At 35.2% G+C, this 13,285-nt stretch overlaps 1 protein-coding gene and 1 long non-coding RNA gene across 3 annotated transcripts; both read right to left on the bottom strand.

The window, feature by feature from the left end:
* Nucleotides 1-683: 683 nt before the first annotated feature.
* On the bottom strand, nucleotides 684-3,502 carry LOC136224941 (uncharacterized). 2 transcript variants are annotated; one of them, XR_010686697.1, is made up of 6 exons: nucleotides 3,251-3,502; nucleotides 2,191-2,288; nucleotides 2,031-2,099; nucleotides 1,470-1,815; nucleotides 1,295-1,365; nucleotides 684-1,180 (listed from the first exon to the last, which is right to left on the bottom strand). It is a non-coding gene; the product is annotated as an uncharacterized lncRNA (long non-coding RNA). The 2 variants fall into 2 exon arrangements; XR_010686696.1 differs by having other exon boundaries at nucleotides 1,470-2,099.
* An 8,603-nt stretch (nucleotides 3,503-12,105) lies between these two features.
* On the bottom strand, nucleotides 12,106-12,987 carry LOC136222511 (ribosome-inactivating protein cucurmosin-like). The gene has a single exon (XM_066010284.1). The coding sequence runs from the start codon at nucleotides 12,985-12,987 to the stop codon at nucleotides 12,106-12,108; it is 882 nt and encodes a 293-aa protein (XP_065866356.1).
* Nucleotides 12,988-13,285: the final 298 nt, after the last annotated feature.

Raw genomic sequence — 13,285 nt, forward strand, 5'->3', positions numbered from 1 at the left:
ATCCACTACAGAAATAACGCCTCCCTCCCTAACATTAGCATTACACTTATCATCATCAGTAATGTTTAACTTAGAGGGCACAGAACTTAATTGTTTCAACCCTGCACGTCCCTCACTAGAAAATTCAGCACCCTTAGAAATTTCCTTCCTTAACATAGAACAGCCAGCCTCCTCGACAAAGAAATTAATTTTCCTACATGGCCCTTTGCTCTCCAAATGATGATCAGAGATGATATTACATTTCGAATCAACTTGTACCTTTTTGACACGAATCGGCGACGCCCTTAAATTCTGCCCAAATGGCCATACAACACACTACAACAAAAATTGCCTATAGAGGCAGTTTTTTTCGCTTGCAGGGGCGGTTAAAACCGCCCCTACAAGGTCTAGGGGCGGTTTTACAAACCGCCCCAAAACTATCGCCAAAGGGGACCAGAGCTACGAATTAGCGACGAAAATCATTACTGACGGGATAGACTAAAAATTAGCGACGAATTTATAGGGGCGGTTTTAACCGCCCCTACACCTGATTCTAAAATCCCTTTTGACTCTAGGGGCGGTTAAAACCGCCCCAACATAATTTATGCATCATCTATTATATATACTTTTTACATTTGAATTTGCTACCTACAATATTTATTGATTAATTTAATTTTATTGATTAATTTAATTGTACAAATCAATTCAAAAAGAACATATAATATCAAAAAATTCAACTTTTGATGTATTAGTAAATTCAATACATGATTCTAAAATTAAAAAACACTAAATTTAATGAAGTATGTCATTTCAATATCACTAGCTTGATATTGCAACACTAATGTCATTTAAATATCAAAATAAAACCATTACATGAGATCCCTCTTGTTTCTAAATTGTCGATCCTCCATCCGTACGTATTGGAAACCTAGACACTAATGGCATTGCCTCTTAGTTCCAATGTTGCAACATCACGAGCTCTTTGGCAGCCAATACTGTGCTTCCCTTTGTTATATATACCTGGCTTCATATATATACCCAGGTCACTATAATTGCACCAAACAGCACGAAATGTCTAAGATCATATATATACCCATCCTTGTAGTTTGCCTCCTATAACTACAAGGTCCCATCATGGTATGCTGCATCTGGGAAGAGTCTAAGATCAACCACTCCAAAAGATAAGTTCTTGTTTGAGTATCTGAATCATGTAAATGTAGAATGTAGACTAGTAAGGAATACAAATATCTTCCAGTCACCAAATAGAAAGGCTGCTAGAAATATCAATGTATGACAATTCAGAACAGAGACTTACACAATTGAGAACTCAGGGAAAAACTGCCTTGCCTTTATGCAAGCAAATGAGCATGAAGCCGAAACTTCCACCTGTCATTATTAAATTTGGTGCTAAGCTAAAATGTACAGGGAACACGAATAACACCTACAAGAGAAACTCTCACATATCTAAACAAATATGGGATTTATCTTACCCCGAAAATTCCATTGAAGTCGATCATAATGTGAGAAATCGAATGTGATATGCTTACAGGTCTCCATCCAAGCACAAAGGGAAGTCCTTAATATCCCCAATCATAGTATTAACAAGAAAGGATACTGTTAATGCGGATAGAGTAACACATGTTATGCTTCTTGAAAGGTTCAAGCCGTGATTCTCATAACTGTGATCATGGTGATGCTCAAAGCTAACATGTGGATGGTATTAGAAGAAAGAGTACATTGGAGAACCGTCAAGAGAATCCTCATATAGATATTAGGAAAAGTCCAAAAATGTAGCCACTCCATCAGCGGTGCAATGTATAAAATCATTCAACAGGGCTGGTATAATGAGAAATGCACTTTAATGAAAATCAGAGTACGTATGCTGAATTTGACCAAGGAACAGGACAAAATTATTTTACTAATAAGAGGTTGTTATATGGTTTCACATACACAACATTAAACTCAGATTGAATTAACCATGATTAATAGGAATAGTACAAGCTCAGTATAAAGCTGATTCAGCTGTCTACATGTAAGGAAGTAGAACTAACCTTGATTAATATAAGTTGTACATTTTCATCTTTCTCCCACTTCTCAAGGAAATCTGCCAGCAAAGGGACCTGATTTCATTTAAAAACACAGATTGAATTACACACAAGAACAATCTTAAACTGATAAACCCATAACAATAAGATTTGTGGGCATAAATACCACTTCAGATGAAATAACATTTAGTTGACGCGGTCTGCTAAAGCCCTCTTTTTTTGTAGTGATTCATACCTCTTTGTCCTGTATAAAAAGCTAGTTGCCTATATCATAGCAATAAGAAGACATATTAGCACCTAAAACACTCATTACCACATAGAGTGCTCACACCAATTTGTCAATCTCAAAAGCATCAGATCCTAGATTTACAAGCCAAGTTAATGCAACAAAACATAACATTTGAAACCAAATTTGTAGACACTGAACTTATCCTTATATTTCATAAGCAAACCATAAAACATAATCATGTCCACAATCTGATGGGTTCAAAACTCCATAAAATATAGCAGGGCAGAAAATGCCATGAACTTATTCCACAACTATTAGATACATTACAAAGAAATACCTTGTTGATCAATATACTTGATATCATCGGAATATGAAAATACAGCTAACAAAACATAGACATTAGTTTGGCAATTAGAATACATTGCAACTCCAATAATAATAGGTTAATTCATAAGCTAAATTAAGATAAGTTCCAAATAACAATCAAATCTAAACATAGCAAATCTAAATAGATCCTCGCATATCGACCGCCATCAACTCAAGCTCAGATAATCGGCTACAACTCAACCTTATTGGAAGCAAGATAATCAGAACGTTTGAGAAACACAACTAAAAAACCAACAGAAAATATAAGATGGAATTAATATGCCTAATTAAGCCTCAAATTAGTGCTAAAACCAAACATAATTTACTCAAAATGGCAACAGCTTTCCAATCTTTCCAGATATCAGAAATAGGAATTCCATTTCCATCCAAATCAAACACTTTCACAGTATTCAGTAAATTCGGGGAATCCTCATCCACCTAACCCGAATAGTCAATTCCTATCAGACAAGCTCATATAATCAGCTATTAATTGAAAATCAAGCATAGATTGATCAAAACTTCTTTCAATAATAAGACTAGACGACGAGGCTTTGACGCGCGGTTAGTAATTTAGTTGGTCTACGGAGGTCGATCGTCGAATTAGAGACAAAAATAGGTATCGAAGTCTTACCGGTGGTGGCGACGGTAGGTCGGGAAATATTTCGGAAGAAAACGGTGGAGAGAAAAACTGCCATGGCTCGCCTGGCTCCGACTCGTTTCCATGGTTAGCTGTGGAGTAATAGAGTGGGCTCTGTTGTGGCCGTTGGTTTCTTCTGTGGAAGGCCAGAATTGGATCCAGATAATTTCGCTTAGGGTTTATATTTGAAGGAGGACTAAACTTGGGCAAATTATGTAGTGGGCTTCTAAGACAAAGCCCAAGGGACGGTTTCATAAACCGCTGCAACTAAAGGGCTGCCAAAGCCCATTATTTTTGTAGCGACATCTTCCCCTTCCTCTTGAGCATCTGAACATTCTTCAAAGCTATGCCCCAAACAGCCACACCAGTAACAAAAATTTGGTAATCTTTCGTATTGAAAAAAAACCCAAACAATAACTCCTTTTCCATTCCTAACCTTGACACCACGAGACAACGGCTTTGTCACGTCAAACCGAACCGAGCACGAACATAAGAACACCAAGAACCAACACTATCACCATCCACTTCTATGACAACACCAGCACAAGAAGCAACGGCCTTAAATTCAATGGAAGGTTGTTAATCCTGACCCAAAAATCACAGACATTTAAAGAAATATCAGATAACTGCTCATCACCTTCCAACATTTTCAACATTACCAATTGTCGTTCAAAATGCCATGGACCATTTCTCACTACACGTATCAGATCACGTTTTTTCGCGAATTCACAAATAAACATGTTATTTCCAGCGTCCTTCAACTGAAAATCTTTAACTCTCCATGCCACTGTAAAAGCATATGCCATCCCCTTAAGATTCAGTGGTTTAGGAGATAGAACTTTACCAACAAGACAGTGGCTGCATGGACTTGCAGAATCCACCACAGGAACAGGTTCTAAATCCACAACCACATTTTCATGCTCAGACAAATTTACCTTTTCCAGCAACCCTTCTAAACTTGATCCCATCAAACCTTAACATAAAACCACTAATACCAATAAATTACACAAAAGATAACAGAACAAAAACTACATGAGCAAGACAATTAAGCATCAAAAACCCTCTACAAGACCACATTCGATCAGAAGGGAGAAGAGAGGGAAGTTACGTCCATGAAGGCAGTTTTTTTTATAATGTTGAAAATAGAAATCCACACCTTATCCTTTATATATATATATATAAAACGAAAATTCACAAAGTAATTCTTGTGGTGTCGCATGTTTATAAAGACACTTTTTCTAGGATAAATTACATAAAGTTACAAAAACAAATAAAAATGATATAATGAAAAATAAAATCAGAAATTAAAAAAAAAAATAAAAACAATTTCAGCTCCTAATATTCACCATATAGTAACCTTCAAAAACCTATTTTACCGGGGAAAAAAACAAAATAAGTTGTTGGAGGACATTACCATCTGCAATTCAATTTCACCACAAAATGTTCACAAATAACCCCAAGAAATGCAACCCAGAAAAAACTAGTAACTCCGACTAATTAAAATGGTGATGTTGCGCTATTAATATGTTATAGCCCGTCATCTATATTTTAGATGGAGGTCACTCATAAAATGAGATATTTTTGTGTAAAAATGAATATTATACACTGGAGTGTAATATAAGATAAATATTGTATACTATATATATAATTTATCCTATTTGGTGGTTTAAAAGTTTACAATCACTTGCATGAAGTTTCTTTCATTTAAGCTTTTCGCTAAAAATGGCAATAAACAATAAGGATTTTAGTCATTTTATTATTATATTTTTCTTCTTAAAATGTTATTATATGTTAGGATTGTCAATGAACCATTTGACTCAATAGTTTAAGATGGTAGATAAGGTCCTAACATAATTTTTATTCCACTACAAAAAAAAAAAAAAAACAAATTCTTATTGTGAAAACATGAATGAGGAATAAAGTTCCCATTAAATTGTAATGCATTTGTGGCGGAATAAATTTCCTGACAAATAGTATCTTTTTAGTGGCAAATTTAATTATTTTCATATAAAATAATGAATGTGTGGAAGTTTAGAAATTTCTTTTCTCGTAGCAAAATTAACATTATTATTAGAATTTTATCAACATAGACATAGAATATATCATTTAAGAAATAATGATCTAAATAAGTATATAGTTTTAACAAGAAAATTATAAATGATTAAATGTCTAATCAATTTTACAATCACGGTTTTCAATGTTTATACTAGATAATGGATATACAAGTTGAAAGTCTTAAGATTATAGCTGAAAAACTATTAGCTTATAATCAGGATATTAACCAATATATTATAAGTTGTAAAAGAGCATTATTGATAATAGAATTAAAAGATAAGCAATTGAAACAAACATATGAAATATTGGACACTCGAAATAATGAAAAAAATAAAATTACGAAGGGTAAATTACACCCACGACCACTGAACTATACTCATTTTCACATTATGGCTACTGAACTTCAATTATTCCCAGTATGGCCATTACACTTTACACTTTGTTACACCGGTGGCCACTGTGACCGTTGACCAGTCTTTTTTACCTTTGGTTCACCTTTTTGACCGGTTTTCTCTCTCCTTTCTCTCTTTGAAAACCTACAATACCCATTTTACCCTTCCTTCCATCTCCATAGATCTATTTCTCTCTCTAAAACCAGTCTCTCTCTTTGCGGTGGAAGTTAACGGGACTCTCAGTTGAGGAGGCTAAGGGGGGGTGATGCAGCGGAATAAACAGACTTTCGTCTTAAAAGAATGTTCGCGCAAGAACAATGTTTAAAACCTTCAACGATCGTTGAATCGCGCACGAATAACGAAAATTGGAAAGAGAGAATAAACTCTGAAATTTTATTAATAAAAAACTGACTACATAAGGGGGAAGGGTCGAGCCTTTATATAGGCTGACAAATAAAACCTAATTCAAAACCTAGAAGGAAAAGAAACAAAACAGGAAAATAATCGAAAGTATGATAAAACACAAAACTGCCGTTTTGAGGCCCTAAACGACCTCGGATGGCTAAAAAACACGTCAGCCATGGGTCCGAAATCCAATCAAATTAGGGTCTGAAATCACTAAATTCCAACAACCCTGTTTTAAGTTCAAAATATCAACTTTGCCACAGGATCAGCTTTCTCCAAATAGTTCAAGGGTCGTTCCACTTCATCATGGTTCCTGATCTCATTTTTAGGAGTACGAAGAAAATGTTGACAAGCTTCTTTATCGTGCATTAAGAGGTATTCTTTTTCCTTTTGCATCTAATATTTTCTGGATTTGATCATGTTAGCAATATAGTTTTTTTTGTCCTCCCTAGTTGCTTGAACATTCATGTTTACCCTCTTCTCCAGAAAAAAAAAGATGAGAGGGGAGAGAGCAACTACCAAAGTTGATGAATGAATATACTATGCAGAAATGGTAAAAGTTCCAAAATCCATGGATGTAGGCAAACCGTTTTAGAGAGAGAAAGGGAGAGTTAGAGAGAGGGACTGGTTTTAGAGAGAAATAGATCCATGGAAATGGAGGGAAGGGTAAAATGGTATTGTAGGTTTTAAAAGAGAGAAAGGAGAAACAAAACCGGTCAAAAATATGAGTCAAAGGTAAAAAAAGCTGGTCAACGGTCACACAGTGGCCACAGGTGTAACAAAGTGTAAAGTGCAATGTGGACATATATCGGGAACAATTGAAGTTCATTCGCCACAATGTGAAAATAAGTGTAGTGGAGTGGCCATGAGTGTAATTTACCCAAATTTTACACTTAGACGAAAAATTGAAACAATTAAAGGAGATGAGTGAACAGTTGAGAGTAGAACAAGAAAAAATGTAATAGAAATTCAAAAACAAATAATACCGAAAGTTATAAACGTATTCATGATTTAATAAATGGAAGAGAATAAGGAAATAACCGAACAAACCAATACTGATCATACTAAGATTTGTTATAAAATAGATACTTATGAAGGTGGTATAACTCAAACTTAAAGTTTTAAACCAGATATTTATCAAAAAAATACAAGACGAAACTGAAGAACTATCTCTAAATAAGATATTTAAAACCGGATGGTTTGACAAAAATAAAAATATACGATATATTGCTCAGAAACATGAAAATATAATAGATACAACCACTATAAATAATAGAGCAAGGATTAATTTAATAACAGATGGGGTCATAAAAAGAGAATTGTCAAAATTACCACACAAAGAATCTAAGAAATATAGGAATATTTACTTTGGAGGAATAGAATTTATTATAAAAGCATATTTTCAGAAAAATATTGATACTTCTATTTAAATATAAGTATTTAAAAAAAAATTGCGCACAATGCGCTTACATTAAAGAAGAAAGAAAAATCTCCATCAGACCCGGATTTTTCTGTTTAGACGGTTCACTCTTGGGTAGAACATAGGAACTTCGCTCTGATCTTCACCCCTGGTCACCCCCTTGTGTGACCACCCCTATTCTGAAGCAAAGTTGGTCACTATCAACCCAGAAAAAGGATGTCCACCTCCTTGGTTGGACAGGCCTAGAGAAGGGGTGGTGACATTAAACACAGATGGTTCCTGCCTTAGTGATGGTAAGATTGATGCAGGAGGTGTTCTTAGAGATGATGAGGGCGCCTAGCTGTCTGGGTTTACCCAGAATCTGGGTTTGGGTTTATCCTTCTCAGCTGAGCTTTGGGGGATTTTCTCTGGCCTTAAGCTTGCCAAGAGTCTGGGTTTGAAGAAGTTGACTGTAGAGTCAGACAACCTAAAGGCCATCAAAATGATTTCCGATAATAATGTTATTTGTTTAAATAGCCAAAATCTTATCAAATGTATTAGAAGGTTCTGCTCTTCCTTTGATTTCATAAAGTTCAGTCATATCTTCAGAGAGCATAACCGGGTTGCGGATTGCTTGGCGTCTGCTGGTCATGAGGGGATGTTGGGCGTCACAACCTTTTTCTTATCCTCCTATTTTCCTTTCTTCTCTTCTTTTTGAAGATGGGGTAGGGGTTAGCTTCCCTAGGCTAATCCCAGACTAGATTTTTGTTTTTCGGTTTTTCCTTTTATGTTCCTGTTCCTACCAAAAAAAATAAAATTAAGCATTTAAGTAAAATAGTAATTCTTACCGAAATATATGGTTTGTCTAATTTTCAAAGTGGATAAATTTTTTGTAACTTAAACTTTTTTACTAATGTGAATATAATTTTTGCTTTCAAAATGTGAATATATTAAAGTTCATAAAACTAATTGAAAGTTCATCTTCCCTCTGCGGTCCTCCTGAAATTTGCCTCTATGGTCATTTTTCCGAAGAATGGCATACCTGACTCTCGGAGGTGGAAGTTAACTGTGTCCAGTAATTTTTCTGTCAAGACTGCTTATCTTCTGTCTCAGTCTACTGGGCCTGGAGCCGTAACTTCTCCGATTTGGGGGCTTGTGTATAAGCTTCAAGTTCAAAAGAGATTGTGTTTCTTTCTCAGACTTGTTTTGCATAATGGTGTTCTCTCTAATTAGAATCATGTCTGGTATCAGCTTTTTCTAGATAGTTCTTGCTCGGAGTGCGGAGAGTCAGAGTCTATCTTGCACATAATTCGTGATTGCCGAGTCGCTAGAGAGGAATGGGCCTTGTGGATACATCTGGAGGAGAGGGATGAGTTTTTTAGAACACCGCTCGTTGCATGGATACAGAAGAATTGCTGGCAGTGCCGCTCAGTCAAGTACATGTGGGAGGTTTGAGGAGGCGGGTGTGGGTTGTCTGAATAAGGCTGAGTTTCTTCGGCGGTAAATTCCTGGGTTCATGGAAGCTTTCGGCTTTGAAGAGCGCATGAGGGCTGGGGATCGGCAGGAGGTTTTGATCCGTTAGCAGCTGCTGGAGGTTGGGTGGTTTAAATTAAACAGCGACGGTGCTAGCAAGGGGAATCCTAGATTAGTGTCGGTTGGAGGAGTGTTGTGGGATGCTCTTGCCTGATGGGTTATGGGTTTTGCAGTGAATCTGGGGTGTGCTCGGCAGTCCTTGATGAGCTGTGGGGCCTATAGTTCGGCCTTCGGGTTGCTTAGGATAAAGGGCCCAGACGGGTGGTGGTTGAGTTAGATTCTAGAGTTGTTGTCTAGTTGGTTCAGGAGGGCTCTAAGAACCGTCATCGTTGTTACCGGCTTGTGAAGGTTGTGTGCAAATGATTAGGAGATTCGGCTAGTGCATGTGTACCGGGAAGATAATTGCGCCGCGAATTGGATGGCTGACTTCGCAGGATGTCTATCTTTGAATTTTCATGAGTGTGAGCCTCCTGTAGGCATCCATGATGTTTTTTCTGATTATTGTGGGATGGATCGTCCCCGGATGGATCAGTCCTAGTTTTCCGTTTTCTAGATTTATAGCCCTCGATTCGACTGAAAAAAAAATAAAACTAATTGAAAAAAACATCTCACAGAAAACATTATTGTTAATATGGTTTGTTTATCTTTATGAGCAACATAGGCAAGAGTTTGTGCATAACACACTTTCTTGAGAGTGGTACAAGCTCTAAAAAGTACTCGATAGCTAAATCGGAACTCTAAACACAACTCTAGTAATGTTTTACAATGAAATCAGACCCAAAACAGTTTCGAAAAATTATTTCGAGTCACACAAAAAATAAAAAACAATTTTCTAATCAATATTATGCATCCAATTTTTTTATAAAAATGGGTTACCTTTAAAGTATGCAATGTTTTAATGTTGGTTGGAGTGAAAAAATAAATCTTCATTATGTATCACCGATTACCAATCAACTATAGGGAGAGTGAACTTTCTAATTTAGGGAAGCTAAGTTTAGCCTATTATGTAAGATAGATAAGTTAGATTATTCTTTAATATTAGAGTTAATTTCAAATAGGCCTAATGCTTCCCCAACCCCTTAACTTGTTCAAATTAGTCATTTTACCCCATCACCTCATCGAATGTCTTATTTACCCCCTTAACTTTATAAAAGTGGTATTTCTCACCCCCTCAACTTGTCCATTTATCCCCTCAACTCATAGAATGTTCTATTTACCCCCTTAACTCCATAAAAGCGGTATTTTTCACCCCCTTACAATCTGTTATCGAAGCCTAAATTGATAACTTTTTTTTAAACGTTAAACCTATATTTATGTTATTTTGTAAGTGAAACCTAAGTTGATACTTTCCAAAAAATCATAGGCATATTTTGGTACATTATCTCTACATATAATGTATTTAACTTGTTTATATTAATGTTCTTGTTCTTTATATTTTTTATTCATTCTTTCTCTTTTCAACTTTTTTTACTGCTATAAAGGGATAAAAAATACAATTTTTATGGAGTTAAAAGCGTAAATAGGATCATAAGTGGTGAGAAATACCACTTTTATGGAGTTAAGGGGGTAAATAGGATATTTGATGAGTTGAGAATGGGTAAAATGACAAATTTGGACAAGTTAAATGGGTGAGAAATACTATGTTTATGGAGTTAAGGGGGTAAATAGGACATTCGATGAGTTGGAGGGGTAAACTGACCAATTTGGACAAGTTAAGGGGGCTGGAGAAGCATTAAGCCTTTCAAATATAGTGGTGCCTTCTATGGTTACTTTGTAAAAAACAAAGTATAGTCTTTACCTACCTCTATGGTTTCAAGTTTTGACAAATAAATACTTGTGGTTTGATTTTGAGCAAATAAATACCTGTGGTATGCTCGGTTTTTCAAAAACGCGATAAAACGGTGAAAACACCGTCTATATGCTGACGTGGCCGAAGGTAATTTAGTCAATAAGAGTTAATTTCAAACAAATTGTTGTTGTTTCCGTGCTTTTGTAAATAGGTACCTATGATATTTTTACAAATAGATAGCCGTGGTTTGAATGTTTTTACAAATAGGTACCCAAGGCATAACAAACCACAAACAAACCCTTAATTTAGACAAATATGTACCTGTTGTATAATCAACCATAAACAAACGCTTAATTTAGGCAAATATTGTGGTTTGTTATACCACGGGTACCTATTTACCTAAATTAAGCGTTTGTTTATGGTTTGTTATACCATGGGTACCTATTTGCAAAAACATCCAAACCATTTGCAAAAATATTCAAACCACAGATACCTATTTGCAAAATCATGCAAACCACAATAATTTATTTGAAATTAACTCTTATTGACTAAATTACCCTCGTCCACGTCAGTATATAGACAGTGTCATCTTCTGTTTCCGCCTTTTTGAAAAACTGAGCATACTACAGGTATTTATTTGCTCAAAATCAAACCACATGTATTTATTTGACAAAACTTAAAACCACCGGAGTTATATACCCTTAATATTATTATATACTTGATCATAGCATTAACCTAATCAATTTACCTTAACTCCGTTTATCTCCATAATGTGTAATTTGTTGGCTAGATTGAAAACGATAAGACTTTTTATTTTTTATTTGGTTCCATCATGAGTATGGATTGAGTTTTTATCGGCTGAAGTTTTTAGTTTAATTTCCTTGTCCTGATATCAGAGTAAGTAATCGAGGGTTCGAAACTTACAACCTCATCAATTTTATTTTGGTTATAAAAAAGTGTAGGTAAGGATATGTCTATTGGAGAAATCTCATTAAGTTTACACTAGAATTTACTTACAGATCACCTACCAATGAACCTCAAACCTATCAAGCTTATTTCTAATTAATCTTGAATAGATTAATATAAGTGATTGATATAAAGTACCCAAAATATTTAAAATTTTTCATCATGTCTAAAGCATAGTTAACATTATACTTCATTTTATAGTGAAACACAAACTGAAAAGGAAAAGCACAACTCTCTCGGCATATAAAATGGGGAGACCTTATTTATAGTTACAGTCAATCTTTCAAACTAACAACATAACTATATATTTTCAGAGCACCTCTAGCCACTCTTTCACAACTTCTTCAGCTGCAATTCCCTCAAATTTTTCTTCTGCAACTCTTTCTCCGGATCCATGGTAGAGCATAAGTGTAACATCCGATTTAACTTGTGCAACATTTGACACAACTTTGGCAGAACGGTCGGCATTTTGCAACTGAACCGGGGTTTTAAATATTCCGTCGGTGCCAGATAGCTGGATTTGTTCAGAAAGTTTATCCCATCTATTTTCAAAGCTAATAGTGTCCCATTTTGGCAAGTACTCATCATCTATTATTTTATTCTCTATCTGTAGTTCGATGAACTTAAATCTTGAAGCCTCAGCAATCATTTGTATAACAACAAGAAGACTCTCTTTAAAAGGAGCATCAACAGATTTCCCGTCGAACTTATTTAGTATTTCGATTGCTCCGCCTAATGCCTTAATTCCTAATCCGACTTTGGTTCTATCTCCTAGATTGTTATAATTGGTACTCACTGTTAAACGAGGTTCTTTCGTTGTTCTGTCGAAAAGGAGTGCTTCTGATCCTCTAGGAGCATCCTTTAAGAAGAAGGATTTAGTTCCGGATTTAAATGCGATCACATATACATTAACAACGCTTACTGCAACGGTGATTGAGAGTTGTTTATCATAATTAATCAGCTCAACCAGAAGAAACATATTCTGGTTTGTAATTTGGGATGGTTTTCTCAGTACTGCGATGTCGTGACTTTTTGATCCACTTTGTAAATTGTTTCGTAAAGAGGTCATGAAAGTTTGGTAGCTTCCAACACTGCCGAGATCGGTTGTAAATGTAACAGTGGGGTAGTTAATTGCTGTAGCTATTAAAAAACTATAACTTAACCATGTTGCCAACAAAATTGATACCTTCATCTTTTCAAGTTCAAGCTGTCAAAATGAGAGTTAGAACTATGTTAAAAAGTACTAAAAGCATTAGGATAAACATGACCAAATGATTATTTGTTCTACTCATATCAAATTTTGATGTAGATTTTGAATACAGTTGAATTAACGACAACAATTTATACATTTAGTGACAATTATAGATTTCTGTTATAATTATAATTTTATTCTTATCCTAATTCTTAGGATTTGAAACATAAACCCCTTGATTTAAAGCTATAATGTAATAATATCAAACAACCATTTATTCTAAAATTATAAATTGATA

This window comes from Euphorbia lathyris, chromosome 3 (genome assembly GCF_963576675.1).
Source record: "Euphorbia lathyris chromosome 3, ddEupLath1.1, whole genome shotgun sequence".
Classification (NCBI taxonomy): Eukaryota; Viridiplantae; Streptophyta; class Magnoliopsida; order Malpighiales; family Euphorbiaceae; genus Euphorbia; species Euphorbia lathyris.

Excerpts from the sequence above, each read along its gene's own strand:
- LOC136222511 (XM_066010284.1), bottom strand. The coding sequence starts at position 12,987 with ATGAAGGTATCAATTTTGTTGGCAACATGGTTAAGTTATAGTTTTTTA.